Source organism: Balaenoptera acutorostrata, chromosome 9 (genome assembly GCF_949987535.1).
Source record: "Balaenoptera acutorostrata chromosome 9, mBalAcu1.1, whole genome shotgun sequence".
In the NCBI taxonomy this organism is placed as follows: Eukaryota; Metazoa; Chordata; class Mammalia; order Artiodactyla; family Balaenopteridae; genus Balaenoptera; species Balaenoptera acutorostrata.
Window position 1 is genome coordinate 112,412,854 of NC_080072.1, and position 18,602 is coordinate 112,431,455.

The window sequence follows — 18,602 nt, forward strand, 5'->3', positions numbered from 1 at the left end:
TGCTGAGTAACCAACACCGCATCTAGATAATCACCCACGATCCATGGCCCCAAAAGTCCCCTGCTCCCCCTCTGCCTCAGTCTATTTTAAGCAGGAGAATAAAATGATCAAATTTGCACTTAAGAAAGACTGCCCTGGTAGAAACCAGAAGATGGCGGAGTAGAAGGACGTGCTCTCACTCCCTCTTGTGAGAGCACCAGAATCACAACTGGCTGCTGGACAATCATCGACAGGAAGACACTGGAACTCACCAGGGAGGATACCCCACGTCCAAAGACAGAGGAGAAGCCACAGTGAGACGGTAGGAGGGGCACAATCAGAGTAAAATCAAATCCCATAACTGCTGGGTGGGTGACTCACAGACTGGAGAACACTTATACCACCAAATTCCACCCACTGGAGTGAAGCTTCTGAGCCCCACGTCAGGCTTCCCAACCTGGGGGTCCGGCAACGGGAGGAGGAATTCCTAGAGAATCAGACTTTGAAGACTAGGGGGAATTGATTGCAGGACTTCGACAGGACTGGGGGAAACAGAGACCCCACTCTTGGAGGGCACCCACAAAGTAGTGTGCGCATCGGGACCCAGGGGAAGGAGTAGTGACCCTGGCGGAGGCTGAACCAGACCTACCTGCTGGTGTTGGGGGGTCTCCTGCAGAGGCAGGGGGTGGCTCTGTTTCACCGTGGGGACAAGGACACTGGCAGCGGAGGTTCTGGGAAGTGCTCCTTGGCGTGAGCCCTCCCAGAGTCTGCCATTAACCCCATCAAAGAGCCCAGGTAGGCTCCAGTGTTGGGTTGCCTCAGGCAAAACAACCAACAGGGAGGGAACCCAGCCCCACCCATCAACAGTCAAGTGGATTAAAGTGTTAAGGAGCACTGTCCGCCACAGCAACAGTCAGCTCTACCCACCACCAGAGCCTCCCATCAAGCCTCTTAGATAGCCTCAACCACCAGAGGACAGACAGCAGAAGCAAGAAAAACTACAATCCTGCAGCCTGTGGACCAAAACCCACAGTTACAGAAAGATAGACAAGATGAAAAGGCAGAGGGCTATATACCAGATGAAGGAACAAGAAAAAACCCCAGAAAAACAACTAAATGAAGTGGAGATAGGCAACCTTCCAGAAAAAGAATTCAGAATAATGATAGTGAAGATGATCCAGGACCTTGGAATAAGAATGGAGGCAAAGATTGAGAAGATGCAAGAAATGATTAACAAAGAACTAGAAGAATTAAAGAACAAACAAACAGAGATGACCAATACAATAACTGAAATGAAAACTACACTAGAAGGAATCAATAGCAGAATAACTGAGGCAGAAGAACGGATAAGTGACCTGGAAGACAGAATGGTGGAATTCACTGCTGCAGAACAGACTAAAGAAAAAAGAATGAAAAGAAATGAAGACAGCCTAAGAGACCTCTGGGACAACATTAAACGCAACAACATTCGCATTATAGGGGTCCCAGAAGGAGAAGAGAGACAGAAAGGGCCAGAGAAAATATTTGAAGAGATTATAGTTGAAAACTTCCCTAACATGGGAAAGGAAATAGGCACCCAAGTCCAGGAAGCCCAGAGAGTCCCATACAGGATAAACCCAAGGAGAAACACGCCAAGACACATAGTAATCAAAATGGCAAAAATTAAAGACAAAGAAAAATTATTGAAAGCAGCAAGGGGAAAACGACAAATAACATACAAGGGAACTCCCATAAGGATAACAGCTGATTTCTCAGCAGAAACTCTACAAGCCAGAAGGGAGTGGCATGATATACTTAAAGTGCTGAAAGGGAAGAACCTACAACCAAGATTACTCTACCCGGCAAGGATCTCATTTAGATTTGATGGAGAAATCAAAAGCTTTACAGACAAGCAAAAGCTAAGAGAATTCAGCACCACCAAACCAGCTCTACAACAAATGCTAAAGGAACTTCTCTAAGTGGGAAACACAAGAGAAGAAAAGGACCTACAAAAACAAACCCAAAACAATTAAGAAAATGGTCATAGGAACATACATATCGATAATTACCTTAAACGTGAATGGATTAAATGCTCCAACCAAAAGACACAGGCTTGCTGAATGGATACAAAAACAAGACCCATATATATGCTGTCTACAAGAGACCCACTTTAGACCTAGGGACACATACAGACTGAAAGTGAGGGGATGGAAAAAGATATTCCATGCAAATGGAAATCAAAAGAAAGCTGGAGTAGCTATACTCATATCAGATAAAATAGACTTTAAAGTAAAGAAGGTTACAAGAGACAAAGAAGGACACTACATAATGATCAAGGGATCAATCCAAGAAGAAGATATAACAATTATAAATATATATGCACCCAACATAGGAGCACCTCAATACATAAGGCAACTGCTAACAGCCATAAAAGAGGAAATTAACAGTAACACAATAATAGTGGGGGACTTTAACACCTCACTTACACCAATGGACAGATCATCCAAAATGAAAATAAATAAGGAAACAGAAGCTTTAAATGACACAATAGACCAGATAGATTTAATTGATATTTATAGGACATTCCATCCCAAAACAGCAGATTACACGTTCTTCTCAAGTGCGCACGGAACATTCTCCAGGATAGATCACATCTTGGGTCACAAATCAAGCCTCAGTAAATTTAAGAAAATTGAAATCAGATCAAGCATCTTTTCTGACCACAATGCTATGAGATTAGAAATGAATTACAGGGAAAAAAACGTAAAAAAGACAAACACATGGAGGCTAAACAATACGTTACTAAATAACCAAGAGATCACTGAAGAAATCAAAGAGGAAATCAAAAAATACCTAGAGACAAATGACAATGAAAACACGACGACCCAAAACCTATGGGATGCAGCAAAAGCAGTTCTAAGAGGGAAGTTTATAGCTATACTAGCCTACCTAAAGAAACAAGAAAAATCTCAAGTAAACAATCTAACCTTACACCTAAAGAAACTAGAGAAAGAAGAACAAACAAAACTCAAAGTTAGCAGAAGGAAAGAAATCATAAAGATCAGAGCAGAAATAAATGAAATAGAAACAAAGAAAACAATAGCAAAGATCAATAAAACTAACAGCTGGTTCTTTGAGAAGATAAACAAAATTGATAAGCCATTAGCCAGACTCATCAAGAAAAAGAGGGAGAGGACTCAAATCAATAAAATCAGAAATGAAAAAGGAGAAGTTACAACAGGCACTGCAGAAATACAAAGCATCCTAAGAGACTACTACAAGCAACTTTATGCCAATAAAATGGACAACCTGGAAGAAATGGACAAATTCTTAGAAAGGTATAACCTTCCAAGACTGAACCAGGAAGAAACAGAAAATATGAACAGACCAATCACAAGCAATGAAATTGAAACTGTGATTAAAAATCTTCCAACAAACAAAAGTCCAGGACCAGATGGCTTCACAGGTGAATTCTACCAAACATTTAGTGAAGAGCTAACACCCATCCTTCTCAAACTCTTCCACAAAATTGCAGAGGAAGGAACACTCCCAAACTCATTCTATGAGGCCACCATCACCCTGATACCAAAACCAGACAAAGATACTACAAAGAAAGAAAACTACAGGCCAATATCACTGATGAATATAGATGCAAAAATCCTCAACAAAATACTAGCAAACAGAATCCAACAACACATTAAAAGGATCATACACCACGATCAAGTGGGATTTATCCCAGGGATGCAAGGATTCTTCAATATACGCAAATCAATCAATGTGATACACCATATTAACAAATTGAAGAAGAAAAACCATATGATAATCTCAATCGATGCAGAAAAAGCTTTTGACAAAATTCAACACCCATTTATGATAAAAACTCTCCAGAAAGTGGGCATAGAGGGAACCTACCTCAACATAATAAAGGCCATATATGACAAACCCACAGGAAACATCATTCTCAATGGTGAAAAACTGAAAGCATTTCCTCTAAGATCAGGAACAAGACAAGGATGTCCACTCTCACCACTGTTATTCAACATAGTTCTCGAAGTCCTAGCCATGGCAATCAGAGAAGAAAAAGAAATAAAAGGAATACAAATTGGAAAAGAAGAAGTAAAACTGTCACTGTTTGCGGATGACATGATATTATACATAGAGAATCCTAAAACTGCCACCAGAAAACTGCTAGAGCTAATTAATGAATATGGTAAAGTTGCAGGATACAAAATTAATGCACAGAAATCTCTTGCATTCCTATACACTAATGATGAAAAATCTGAAAGAGAATTTATGGAAACACTCCCATTTACCATTGCAACAAAAAGAATAAAATACCTAGGAATAAACCTACCTAGGGAGACAAAAGACCTGTATGCAGAAAACTATAAGACACTGATGAAAGAAATTAAAGATGATACCAACAGATGGAGAGATATACCATGTTCTTGGATTGGAAGAATCAACATTGTGAAAATGAGTATACTACCCAAAGCAATCTACAGATTCAATGCAATCCCTATCAAATTGCCAATGGCATTTTTTACGGAGCTAGAACAAATCATCTTAAAATTTGTATGGAGACACAAAAGACCCCGAATAGCCAAAGCAGTCTTGAGGCAAAAAAATGGAGCTGGAGGAATCAGACTCCCTGACTTCAGACTATACTACAAAGCTACAGTAATCAAGACAATATGGTACTGGCACAAAAACAGAAACATAGATCAATGGAACAAGATAGAAAGCCCAGAGATTAACCCACGCACCTATGGTCAACTAATCTATGACAAAGGAGGCAAAGATATACAATGGAGAAAAGACAGTCTCTTCAATAAGTGGTGCTGGGAAAACTGGACAGCTACATGTAAAAGAATGAAATTAGAATACTCCCTAACACCATACACAAAAATAAACTCAAAATGGATTAGAGACCTAAATATAAGACTGGACACTACAAAACTCTTAGAGGAAAACATAGGAAGAACACTCTTTGACATAAATCACAGCAAGATGTTTTTTGATCCACCTCCTAGAGTAATGGAAATAAAAACAAAAATAAACAAGTGGGACCTAATGAAACTTCAAAGCTTTTGCACAGCAAAGGAAACCATAAACAAGACGAAAAGACAACCCTCAGAATGGGAGAAAATATTTGCAAATGAATCAACGGACAAAGGATTAATCTCCAAAATATATAAACAGCTCATTCAGCTCAATATCAACAAAACAAACACCCCAATCCAAAAATGGGCAGAAGACCTAAATAGACATTTCTCCAAAGAAGACATACAGACGGCCACGAAGCACATGAAAAGATGCTCAACATCACTAATTATTAGAGAAATGCAAATCAAAACTACAATGAGGTATCTCCTCACTCCTGTTAGAATGGGCATCATCAGAAAATCTACAAACAACAAATGCTGGAGAGGGTGTGGAGAAAAGGGAACCCTCTTGCACTGTTGGTGGGAATGTAAATTGATACAGCCACTATGGAGAACAATATGGAGGTTCCTTAAAAAACTAAAAATAGAATTACCATATGACCCAACAATCCCACTACTGGGCATATACCCAGAGAAAACCGTAATTCAAAAAGACACATGCACCCGAATGTTCATTGCAGCACTATTTACAATAGCCAGGTCATGGAAGCAACCTAAATGCCCATCAACAGATGAATGGATAAAGAAGTTGTGGTACATATATACAATGGAATATTACTCAGCCATAAAAAGGAACGAAATTGAGCCATTTGTTGAGATGTGGATGGATCTAGAGACTGTCATACAGAGTGAAGTAAGTCAGAAAGAGAAAAACAAATATCGTATATTAACGCATGTATGTGGAACCTAGAAAAATGGTACAGATGAGCCAGTTTGCAGGGCAGAAGTTGAGACACAGATGTAGAGAACGGACATATGGACACCAAGGGGGGAAAACTGCGGTGGGGTGGGGATGGTTTTGTGCTGAATTACGCAGCAAGGCGGTGCACAGCCCAGAACAAAAAGAAACAAGAGATGGAAGTGGTACAGGTTAAATAAATGCGGAGCTAGTGGGAACGTGAGACAGATGGATTTGTGGGATGAATGGACAGGACCTGGGGACACATTGGATGTGACCAAAGTCCACTCCTTTGGGCTCAGAAGCCTTCAGGGCTCAGGTGGCAATGCAGGCTCGGTACCAGAACCTGGGCCTGGTGAGGACCACAGCTGTTGCTCAAATCCCAATCCTCGCACGCACTGGCCAAGCAGTGCTCTGTGCCTGGCCTGCCAGACTCGGGCTCCCTTTAGGGTAACTTGGCAGATAAAGGTGCCCTTCTCCACAACAGAGCCCCTGGGAACCACAATGAGAGAGACACGTAGGAGGAAGGAGAGACGAGCGATTCTGCCTGAGATGCCCGCAGCACAGCCAGGCCACAGGCTCGCAGGTCCAGGCTCGCGGGAGCCGCTGGAGCCACGGGCGCAGGTGGAGGACAGCCCCCCCAGGTGAGCGTGGAGGCCGCTGGGAAGAGTGAGGCGGGGCCTTGGCAGACAGCCGGGACTCGGGGCAGGGGGCGCACAGGCCCCTTTCGGGAGCAGCACACTCACCTGGGAGATGAGCTTCTTCTGCGCCTCCTGCATGACCACGTTGGCCAGGGCCAGGTCCTCCTCCTCCACGAGCTGGTCCTTGTCTGGTTTGGCCCTCATCGCCAGCAGCTTGATCTCCTTTGAGCTGAGCACCTCAAACGCGTCCGAGAGCAGCTCGCTGGCTTCCATGTCCAGGGGCAGGACGCCGTCGGCAAAGCACGCTGGAGGAAGCAGAGATGGGCTTCTGAGAGACGCTGCCGGGGGCGGGGCAAGGGGGGATGCGCAGCCGGTGGTCCGTCAGCCTGAACGGCACAGCTGACGGCCAAGGACATAAGGGCCCCCCGGCTGCAGGGCAGCTGGGTCCTTCACACACGTCTCATCCGCCACACCGGCCGGTCCTGCCTACCCAGGATGCTCAGGCAGATTTTGGAAGTGATGTTGAACCGCTGCTCGTCTGTGAAGTGCTCCAGGAGGAACTTGTAGATTTTCATCCGCTTCTCCTTGTTTGTCTTGCCCTTCAGTGAGAACAGCCGCTTCTCTCTAGGGCAGAACAGGACCCTCTGAGCACTGCCCGTGGGCGAGGCCGAGAGGAATTCACTTCCAGTGGCAGCTGGAGCCACCCGCACGCCCAGGAGGCAACGCTGCCCGTCTCCCCGCACCCTGCCCCAGCGGCGCTGACCTCTCCGACTGGGGGAACCTGTTGTACTTCTCATGCTTCTCGTAGCTGCTGAAGTGGAAGATGCACTCGATGAAGTGCTGGAAAAACATGGCAGGGTTCCTCTTCAGCAGGAGGTGGGCCAGGCAGAACTTCCCAGTGCTGCGGAGAAGGGGACAGGGGACCGTGTGCTACCGGGAGACAGCCTCTAAGTCACACCAAGACCCTGCAACAGAGGGGACCGTGGAGAGGGTGGGCGACAGCTGCACTCCCGTCACTCGGCTCCTCGGCCTGTCCTGCCCTGTGAACCCAGGTCTCACCACCAGCTCTCCTTGCAAAACTCACAGGCCGCTGTCACTGAGCTACACCTCACGTGCAGGACTCCCCTCCCCAGCCAAAACGGCTCCTTCAGGCGGACCCGCTGGCCACGACCACCCGGAGTGAACCTCACCCTCCCACCCCAACTTGAACTCTGAACCTTCTCGAGCACCGGGATTAAGCACAAGAGCAGGTTAGTTCGGGTCAGCAGGACAAGGACCCGCCACAGGCAGCAACTGCTCGACCCAGGCTGCACAGGGACACATAGGGCCCAGCGCCCACGACCCCAAAGCAGGCACACGCGGACAGGCGAGGGAACGCCCAGGCCTGGCCTCCGCTCGGGGGTCAACCCAAGGCAGTGGAGCCTGGCTCTGATCGGTCACACCTGCCAGACCAACCTGTTCAAGCTCAATGGAACTTCCACCCGACAGGAGCCCCGCCACTCTTGGGGGAGGAGCAGCAACAAGCACAGTCTGAGCACTTTGCTCTTGGCCTTGGGATGCGCGGGACCCCAGGAGAGTCCCTTCCCCCGATGCTCTCCTTCAGGCTAAGGGCGAAATCAGTCTGTTCACAGCACACACACCCACTACGAGCCAGAGGAGGCAGGTCAGAGATCTCGACAGCGAAGTGACCTGCTGCCAACAGCAACCCTCCGACTGTTCACCCTGACGCACCCGCAACCACAGCACCGCGAAAACTCTACCTACCGAAGGGAATTCCCTGGGGAGGAGGCCCGAGCGCCGTAAGCGCCCTCGGTCCACTCCACACAAACCTGCTCAGGCTCTTAAAGCAGGCTGGGGGCGGAGGCCACAGGATCAGAGGAGGGGCTTTCCTGACAAGGTTACTCTGCTAGACCAGCAGTGACCACGAATGGAGAAAACCGCTAAATAAACAAACACATCCCCAAGAAACAACCTGACTTCACCCGAGGTATCTGATGACAGTTAACCCTTCACGGGTTAACTTCAAGGGTTTTCACAGCTGCCAGACTTGGAAGTCATTCCTATGAATACATACAACCAGAGAGAATCCAGCGATGCTTCTGCAAGATGGGCTGCTTTAGGCTTCCATTTGATGTCAAATGCTCATCTACTCACTTTAGGTCAAGAACACGTACAGGTGGTGACTGATGGGCAAGCACACTGGTGAATAACCAGCTTAACTAACTGTACAAATAAATTCCACAGTTTAGGGACTTCCCTGGTAGCGCAGTGGTTAAGAATCCATCTGCCAATGCAGGGGACACGGGTTCAAGCCCTGGTCGGGGAAGATCCCACATGCCGTGGAGCAACTAAGCCCGTGTGCCACAACTACTGAGCCTGCACTCTAGAGCCCACGTGCCACAACTACTGAAGCCCATGTGCCTAGAGCCTGTGCTCCACAACAAGAGAAGCCACCGCAATGAGAAGCCTGCGCATGGCAACAAAGAGAAGCCCCTGCTCGCCACAACTAGAGAAAGCCAGCGGGCAGCAACGAAGACCCAACGCAGCCATTAGAAGAAAAAAAAAAAATCCACAGTTTAACATAAATTATGCAAAGGAGGATTTGGATGCTGGGGCTGAAATCAAGTCCAGGGGCTCGGCGTCACCAGAACAGGTGCACAGTCAGTGGTAAAACCCAGCACTAATCCTGCTGGCTGCATAATGACTGGGACCCACAGGACAAGATTCAGCCTTGACTGGATTAAGACTCACAGGTCCCCCACCAGCTTGACCAACTGGGCAAGAGGGACGGTTTTTTTAGTTTGTCAGCTGACAAGTTAAAAGAAACCAGCATCCTAATGATGCCTCTTAGGGCCGGCACCCTTTCTCACTCTCCTCACCCCACAGGACAGTTAACGGGGACCACACACAACAAACCACCAGGTCAGGGACACTGCAGATTTCACACGGCAGGAACTGTCTCATACGTAAAACAGAAGGAAGGCTAGCTAATCCCGAGTAATACTAAGAATCCAATTCTCGGTTTCAATCAGCCCAATGAGGCCACAAGAGAAGAGCCGTCTGGTCACTTTCTTTTTTAGATTTTTTTAAAAAAAATATTTATTTATTTATTTATTTGGCTGCGCTGGGTCTTAGTTGCAGCACGCGGGATCTTTTAGTTGTGGCATGCGAGCTCATAGTTTCGACATGCATGTGGGATCTGGTTCTCTGACCAGGGATCAAACCCGGGACCCCTGCATTGGGAGCTCGGAGTATTAACCACTGGACCACCAGGGAAGTCCCTCCTCTTTTAGATTTAGCAAGAATCATAAAAACCCCACTTCTTTCAGATGTCTTCCCAAGCAAATGCTACTCTAAAGCAGCTATCTGCTCAGCGAAGGCCGCTGTGGATGGACTCAGAGTCCTGATTTGGCCGTTCTCAGACCGGGATGGGGGCTCAGACCCATCCACACCAGGATCAATTCCCTGCATCCACACTGACTTTGACCCAAGCCCCCTCGCTCTCCGGCCCTCCTCGCTGTCACCCTGGGCTCGCTTCCCAGGTCCTTTCCCGCCTGCCATCTTCCCGTTGTATGCTTTGTGGTCCTGGTTCCACGACGTGTCGGCTGCTTCCCACTCTGTCCCTCCTCTTCATAAACAAGCAGGCTGTCCTCCAAGGACCCACAGTCCAGGCATGAGGACCACACTCCCCCCATACTTTCATTCATTCACGCACAAAATGTCCACTGAGTGTCTCCTCAGTTTCAGATACGAGGGATACAGCAGTAAACAAAACAACCCCTGCCTCTCGGGGAAGCCTGTGTTCTACCAGGTGCACAGATGTTATGGAAACCGTACAGAATGTGTTGCCAAAGGTGGTGTGAAGCAGAAGCTGGCTGGGGGAGGGCGTGCGGGATGGGAGAGGGCGGGCTGCTGCTGAGAAGCCACACCCTCCACCAGGCTCCCGCGGGGCTCGGCCTTTCCTCTGGACGCTCCTGCCACGTGCCTGTTTTGACCACTCGGTAAGTGCTTCCTGGTTTTCTCCATTCCAAACCCCAACGTCGCTGCTATGGTCTGAATCCCAGTTTGTATCCCCCCGAATTCTTATGTTGGAAACCGAGCCCCGAGGGGGTGGTATTAGGAGGAGGGCCTGTGGGAGGTGACTGGGTCACGAGGGCAGAGCTCTCACCAACGGGGTGAGCATCTTATAAACGAAGCCCGAGTCCCTCCTCCCCTTCCGCAGCGTGAGGACACGGTGCCGTGAGGACAGGGTGAGAGGTCTGCTCTCTGGAAGCGCCTCCCCTCACACTCTCCACCTCCAAACGGGGAGGGGCAGTTCCTGCTGTTTATCGGCTGCCCAGTCTGTGGGACTTGTTCCAACAGCCCAGAAGGCCTGGGACAATCTCTCAGAGCCCTTTCAGTGTCCACACAGCCTCCTGGTCCCCCGGCTTCATCGACTCAGGGACCGCCCCCCACCAGGACTGTGTGTCACGACACCGAAGCCCCCACTTCTGAGGTCGGACAACCCACCCTCACCTGCCAACCCATGCAGCTTTCTGACTCCTTCATCCCCTCACGTGTCCTGCACGGAGCCCTCTGGATCCTCAGTTCCTCCCTTTTCTCCCAAACCAAGCCATCTCTGCCTCACGTCCTTCTCTATCTCCATGCCCCATCACTGTGGTCACCATCTTGCCCTGGACCCCTCCGGCCCCTGCCTTCTTGCACGCCCAGAGCATCTGCCCGGCTCCCCTGAAACAGCCCACCTGCCACCTGGCCGTCACCCTGCCTGCTGTGCTACACGGGCACCACCTAGTGGATAGACGAGGAAACAGGTCATACAATTTTGTAGCCCTCATATTGGGGGTTTATAGGACCAATTAAAAATGCTGTGCAAGAAAACCATAATTCGAAAAGATACATGCACCCCAATGTTCATTGCAGCACTAGTCACAATAGCCAAGACATGGAAGCAACCTAAATGTCCATGGACAGAGCAATGGACGAAGAAGATGTGGTACATATATACAATGGAATATTACTCAGCCATGAAAAAGAATGAAATAACGCTATTTGCAGCAACATGGGTGGACCTAGAGATTGTCATACTGATTGAAGCAAGCCAGATAGAGAAAGACAAATATCATGATATCACTTACAGGTGGAACCAAAAAAAAAAAAGGGCACAAATGAATTTATTTACAAAACAGAAAGATTCACAGATGTAGAAAACAAACTTATGGTTACCAAGGGGGAAAACGAGGCGAGGAGTAAACTGGGAGATTGGGCTTGACATACACGTACTAATATATATAAAATAGATAACTATTAAGGATCTGTATAGCACAGGAACTCTACTCAATACTCTCTAATGACCTATAGGGGAAAAGAATCTAAAGAAGAGTGGATATATGTGTATGTATAACAGATTTGCTTTGCTGTACAGCAGAAACTAACACAACATTGTAAATCAACTATACTCCAATAAAAATTAATTAAAAAAAATGTCATGCATCTTTGTTCATGCCAGAATTGCCAGGAAATCCACCACCTGGACCAAAAATAAATTCACAGGGCTCTGCCGCTATAGTCTCTTGGGAAGATCTGTCTTACCAGATACATATGGAAAAATTAAGATGTTTAAAGTAAGCAGATAGGCCTGACCTTTGGCCTAAAAATAGAGGACAGATTAATTTAGTTTTTCAAAGCTTTTCAAATCATGCTCCACATTTTTACCATGGTTCAAACAAATCCAGAACGCAGGGATAAAATGGAAAGGTTTAAGGGGGAGGGAGAAAATGCTACCAGAAGTACTGGTTTTCTCACTACAGTGGAGATTTCTGCCTGTCCTTCTAGTTTCCTTCTGACTCATGCTCTCATCACCTGTGGCACAGGCCCTGCAAGTGGTCTACGGAGCGAACAAGGCCGTAACATACACGTGGAGGAGCTGATGCAAGTGGGGAAGACACCGACAGGCAGGTTAAACACCCACCCTCCCCTCCCGGGCGTGTCCTCCCCAAGCCCCCCAGCACTGGCGCTCCTGCCTGCCCCTGGGCCGCACGTGGCACACGGGCTGCAGGGCCAGCCTGGGGCAGACAGGGAAGGTGAGAGGGCACGGCATAGCTGCCCCATCCCTTTCCCAATTATACACAGAAAAAGAAAGCATAGCAGCCTTAGCTTTCCTCTCTGACTCTAGACGTGCTAATTAGGATGTTAACCTTCTACCAGTTTACTATGTAAAATGTTTCTCCTTGGAAAAATATACCTAAAGGAAACCGAACAGAAATCCTTCCACGGAACTAGAGTAAACCACTGGTGACCATATTTGGAACCAGAGGGACCCATTACTATATGCTATTTATAGTTAATGAATCTGTAAAGACCTCTTCCCAACTGTGGTAGCTTCTGCCATGCATTCAACATTCTATTTTCCAACTGCAGACTTGCTTTAAAAAGAATTACTCATATAATATAATCAAGGTTAGCAAATTCTGTGAGATCATTTCTAAACCCCTTGAAAATACATCTTTAATTATAGAAGGATAAGAATTAACAGTGGCAAGGCAGTCCCCCTGCCTTCCAATTCTTGGGAAATACCCATTTCCAAGGAACCTTGTAAACCATACCCTATGATTTCACACTGAGCAATTCTGTGTTAATCCCTAGAATTTCTTCCTTGCAGCTTCTGCACTCAGGAGAAAGTCTGAACTCTTCCTACACCGGCCTAGAAGCCAACACTTACTGGCTTCTGCTCTCGACAGCTGACCACGGCAGAGGCCCACACTGCTCTTCCCTCCTCCGTTTGGGAGAACAAAGTGTCAGCAAATGTGGTCAGGGCTGGGATTATTCGATGGTCAATCTGGACAAGGGCTTCTTTGTTTTTTGTTTTTAAACTTACGTGAAAACTAAAGCTTTGTTACACAGCTTAGTATTTTAAAAATCAGCTAATTTTCTGGCAACTGCCAAAAGCTCACTAAATCCTAAATAACGCAACTCTAAACCAGTTTTAAAGAAAAAGAGATCTTTTCCAGAAACTAGGCCAATCACTCGGCCGGCTGGCTGGCACGAGGAAAGACTCACCTGGCGATGTCTGGGTGCGGGTCCACCAGCGTGCTGACGAACCGGAAGAACAGGGAGCCCTTCCACTTCACGAAGTCCTCCTGCTTGAGAGAACGAAGGCTCACGCTTACAAGGGCCTCAGCACACAGCCCTCTGTCCCTGGGGCCGTGGGCGCTCACATGGGAGAGTGTGGGCAGGAGAGCCCGACCGTGACTCAGCGCCCCTGCCTGCGGGGAGGCGGCTGCACCCCGCACAAGACAGTGAGGGCATGGACACATCAGAACAGACACACAACACACTTAGAGATCAAACAGCATTTTCCCCTCACATCAGGCTACACATGCGCGCTCGAGCTCTGTCCACGCAGACGTGTCTCTGCGGGATCTCGGAGCATGTCTGCGAGGTCACCCGGGCAAGCGCGAGGGTCCTCGTTGTACAAACGATGAAGGTCCGTCTGGGAACACCGACCGTTCACAGAATCGGAACCAGACCTACTCGTCTATACGTGCTTTTCTCTACGTGCTGTTTACTTGTGAAAACAAACTTCACCCTGCACAAGGGGGTCTCTGAACAAACACCCAGAAGGAATATTAGGAAGTAACAATCTGTTTAAACGTCTGTCCAGAACGTCAGAAGAGTGGTATGTGAAACTGCACGTGAGCAAATACCTGTGCCTCTACTACAGTGCCGCCCGACCCCTACGCTGCTCAGACCCCCGAACAGGAGCGGCTGGCCCGGCGAGCCCTCATGCGCACCTGCAGGAGGTTAGTGAGCAAGAAGAGTGTCTGCTTGCGGATGAAGGGGTCCGAGTCCTTCAGACACACAGAGATGCTGGGGATGTACTTGTCCACCATGACCGTGTACCGGATGCAGAGGTCGCACAGGACGATGATGGCGTTGTTGCGGACGGCCACATCCCCGCACACCTCCAGCTCCCGCACCAGGGCCGGGATGCTATTCTTCGCCAGATCCTCGTGCTGCAGGCACAGCTTCCCTGCCGCCGAGAAAGACAGACACCCTGACTCGACTCTCATTCTCTGCCTCACATTTTCTCCAGCTGTATCCTGCTATGGATTTTATTTAATCAAAGTTAAAACATCACATCAACAATCACAAACAAAAAATCCAAGGCAGACAGGCCCATACTAAATATTAAGAAGTGCCAAATAACCCCGGGTTTCATGAGACAGACACTCCGAGATGTTCCTTCACTTCCTTTCAAAGTCAACATCTGAATTTTGGAGTTATCAACTTACCTGGAAAATGACCAATAAAATGTAACCGATGATACTTTTTACTTTTGATTATACACATAATTGATAGAAGCTAAAAAGTTTAATAATGAACTTGAAATCTGAGCTAGGTGAATACATAATCGTGTCATTTATTTCATTTCTTGTTCATAGTTAGGAGAAGGAAGGCTGTTGTTGAGTTTTATGTTTGTATGTGTTTTTTTTTTTGGCCTGGGGAACATTTTGCTCTTATTTACACTTCTGAGATTTTTGAAAAATAACCATTATTACCAAAAAATTCGTAACACGTGTTGAGCATACACAATCACAAAAAAAATTCAAATTTTTTTGTGAATACTGATAGAAGTCAGTCTTCTTAAGATAAACAACTGTGTGAGGTCATGCAAAGTATCAAACTATCTCTTTGTGTGTGTCTGTGTGTGTTAGTTTCTGCTTTATAACAAAGTGAATCAGCTATACGTATACATATGTCCCCATATCCCTTCCCTCTTGCGTCTCCCTCCCACCCTCCCTATCGCAACTCTCTAGGTCATCGCAAAGCACCAAGCTGATCTCCCTGTGCTATGCAGCTGCTTCCCACTAGCTATTTTACATTTGGTAGTGTATATATGTCCATACCACTCTCTCACTTCATCCCAGCTTACCCTTCCCCATCCCTGTGTCCTCAAGTCCATTCTCTACGCCTGTGTCTTTATCCCTGTCCTGCTCCTAGGTTCTTCAGAACCTTTTTTTTTTTTTTAGATTCCATATATATGTGCTAGCATATGCTATTTGTTTTTCTCTTGCTGACTTACTTCACTCTGTATGACAGACTCTAGGTCCATCCACCTCACTACAAATAACTCAATTTTGTTTCTTTTTATGGCTGAGTAATATTCCATTGTATGTATGTGTCACATCTTCTTTATCCATTCATCTGTCAATGGACACTTAAATTGCTTCCATGTCCTGGCTATTGTAAAGAGCTGCAATGAACATTCTGGTACATGACTCTTTTTGAATTATGGTTTTCTCAGGGTATATGCCCAGTAGTGGGATTGCTGGGTCGTATGGTAGTTCTATTTTTAGTTTTTTGAGGAACCTCCATACTGTTCTCCATAGTGGCTGTATCAATTTACATTCCCACCAACAGTGCAAGAGGGTTCCCTTTTCTCCACACCCTCTGCAGTATTTATTGTTTGTAGATTTTTTGATGATGGCCATTCTGACTGGTGTGAGGTGATACCTCATTGTAGTTTTGATTTGCATTTCTCTCATGATTAGTGATGTTGAGCATCCTTTCATGTGTTTGTTGGCAATCTGTATATCTTCTTTGGAGAAATGTCTGTTTAGGTCTTCTGCCCATTTTTGGATTGGGTTGTTTGTTTTTTTGATATTGAGCTGCATGAGCTGCTTGTAAAGTTTGGAGATTAATCCTTTGTCAGTTGCTTCATTTGCAAACATTTTCTCCCATTCTGAGGGTTGTCTTTTTGTCTTATTTATGGTTTCCTTTGCTGTGCAAAAGCTTTTAAGTTTCATTAGGTCCCATTTGTTTATTTTTGCTTTTATTTCCATTTCTCTAGAAGGTGGGTCAAAAAGAATCTTACTGTGATTTATGTCACAGAGAGTTCTGCCTATGCCCTCTATCTCTTTATAATGTGAACTGCAAACTTATTTCTTCATTCCCAGAACTCAGTGCAGTGTCTGGCATACAGCTCTTGAAGAACAGACTTCATGGTGCTACATTATGAGTATAAAACAATCACAGGTTTGATGGTAATAAATTAAACAGGGAGTGTCCTGCACAGCTGGGCGCTCCTACAGTTACCCCCCGAGCTTACAAGCTTATAAATCACAAAGCACAGGTGGAGAGGCTGCCCCGTGTCTCCTCACTCACCCAAGGTGATGACAGCATGTGCTCTGATCACGGAGGGCATGACAGAGCCCTGGAACTGGGAGATGGGCTGGGAGGATGTGGCCTCACTGCCGCCTGGGTCCGACGTGGTCACTACGGGAGGGAAGGGAAGGGAGGAGAGGTCTTGCTGCACTGCCACAGGGCAAACCCACCCCGAGGCAGCAGGCGCGGAAGGCACGCCAAGGGCCTTACAATGCTCCGCGCTGGCGGAAGCAGCCAGGATGGATTGCATCAGCAGGAAGGCTCTCTTGTCCACTCTGGCTGGGCAGAGCTGGGCGATGTCTCCTAAGGTGAAAATGTACTTCACCTGCCAAGAGAATGGGTTTTGCAGTAAGAATAAGGCAAAAGAAAACGAACTCTATCTAGGTTAAGGCCATGTCAGTGGAGTACTTTTTCTGTCCCCCAAATTAAATGGCTGGTTTTTTCCCCCACAACAACACACAGCCATTGTAAAAATCCAGTCACTGCTTCAACTAGGGTGACTGTATAGGTTTATCATCTATATCTAGATACTCCTGCAAGTCAAAGGGGTGCTGTGACAACAGAGTGGACCTCGGTGCTTCCAGGTAAGTGGGGACACGGAACAGCTGACTGACAATCCCACCACCCACAGACACCATCCTTGTTTTTCTGTATGACTTTCTTTTTATAGTCACACGGCTTCATGTTGGCTTTTCTCACACACTTGCCAACCACACTAGGTTGAAGTTTGTGATTCTAAATTTCAGTATCAGGCATCCTTTCATGTCAATATATACAATCAATATGTTTAATGACTACGTAAGTATGTTAAAAACTCTGAATGTCATCAAGGTTGACCGCACTATTACTATACATTTATGTTGACCTAATCCCTTCCTGTTTGCATCAGCTCTGATGGACACCTTTGTGCCCTGGGACAGTGTTCTGCCTCCTCAGAGGGGACGTGCGAGGTGAGAGGGCGTATAGCCTGTTGCACGCTTTAAACTCACTTCCACACTGTCCTCCTGCTTAGCTTACTAGTAAGACTCCTACCAGAACTTGTGAGAACGTGCTTCCTCAAGCCACCACTACTGTGTCTTTATTAAGGACCTTCAGCTTAACAGTTAAGTAATACTTATTTTTTTCAATCGCAAAAATACAAGGGTGATGTTAAATAAACAGCAAAATGTTGAATAAAGGCTTTTTAGAGTAAAAAAGCTAATAATAAGGATGTGTGTGTTTAAAGAGAACTGAACACACTGTATCTCAGTGGATTAGCGGCACATTTGAATTATATTTAAAGAAGAGTGAAGTGAACAATATATATAGGGCAAACTTCTCCATATATTTTGACCAAAGGGTAAATTTTGGTGACATATTTAACAGAAAAAAAAAAATCTTAGCGGGGAAAACTCACTGGTCATAGTAAGCATTTTTCTTAGATTGGGTCGGGAATCCCAGACAAATGAGTGGAGCAAGACCTTCCAGAGAAACCCCGGGTCGGGACCACTCTAAACATTGTGGCCTCTGACCCAAAACATCTGGGTTCTCGTTGATCAGGATATTTTTATTACCAAACTGGGTGTGTATTAATGCCCTGGCACAAAGGGTCTTCTCCTCCAACAAATCTAAACATGGCCATCAATCCCCAGGTCCAAGTGTGAGGGGGCAAAGAAGGAATTGAACACAGAAGGGAAGTGCTCTACTTATTTTCAAACAGACAAGGAAAATGACCAGTTTTGGCGAAATGATGGCCTAGTCTGAAGGGCATCAAAAAGCAGCTCATTTTTGCCCTTATGGGACAGTGTCAGATGCTGGAATCAGAATCACGTTTTGCTGACAGTCAGCTACTTGAACCAGAAAACGGGCCCCGCGTTCACTGGCTCAAAGGCACCTCTTCACGGCACAACTTCTAAAGCAGGGTGCATGCCACACAATCTCACTGCTCCCAGGGCAGCAGCTTCTCCGGCTTTCAAATATCTCATTTGTTTTAGACATGACCTGGGAGCTGTTCTA

General features: G+C 46.5%; 1 protein-coding gene across 4 annotated transcripts in view; it reads right to left on the reverse strand.

Moving 5' to 3' along the window:
- Nucleotides 1-18,602, reverse strand: part of NCAPD3 (non-SMC condensin II complex subunit D3) — a 66,743-nt gene that overhangs the window by 8,835 nt on the left and 39,306 nt on the right. Inside the window, exons 21-27 of one of the 4 annotated variants that reach the window (XM_007183326.2) lie at nt 16,818-16,932; nt 16,608-16,718; nt 14,234-14,472; nt 13,500-13,579; nt 7,207-7,344; nt 6,934-7,067; nt 6,549-6,748 (exon numbers count right to left, since the gene is read on the reverse strand). In XM_007183326.2, coding sequence (XP_007183388.2) covers nt 6,549-6,748; nt 6,934-7,067; nt 7,207-7,344; nt 13,500-13,579; nt 14,234-14,472; nt 16,608-16,718; nt 16,818-16,932 — 1,017 coding nt within the window. Of the gene's footprint in view, nt 1-6,548; nt 6,749-6,933; nt 7,095-7,206; nt 7,345-13,499; nt 13,583-14,233; nt 14,473-16,607; nt 16,719-16,817; nt 16,933-18,602 lie in introns of all 4 variants that reach the window. The other 3 variants (XM_057552516.1, XM_057552517.1, XM_057552514.1) reach the window with 3 other exon arrangements.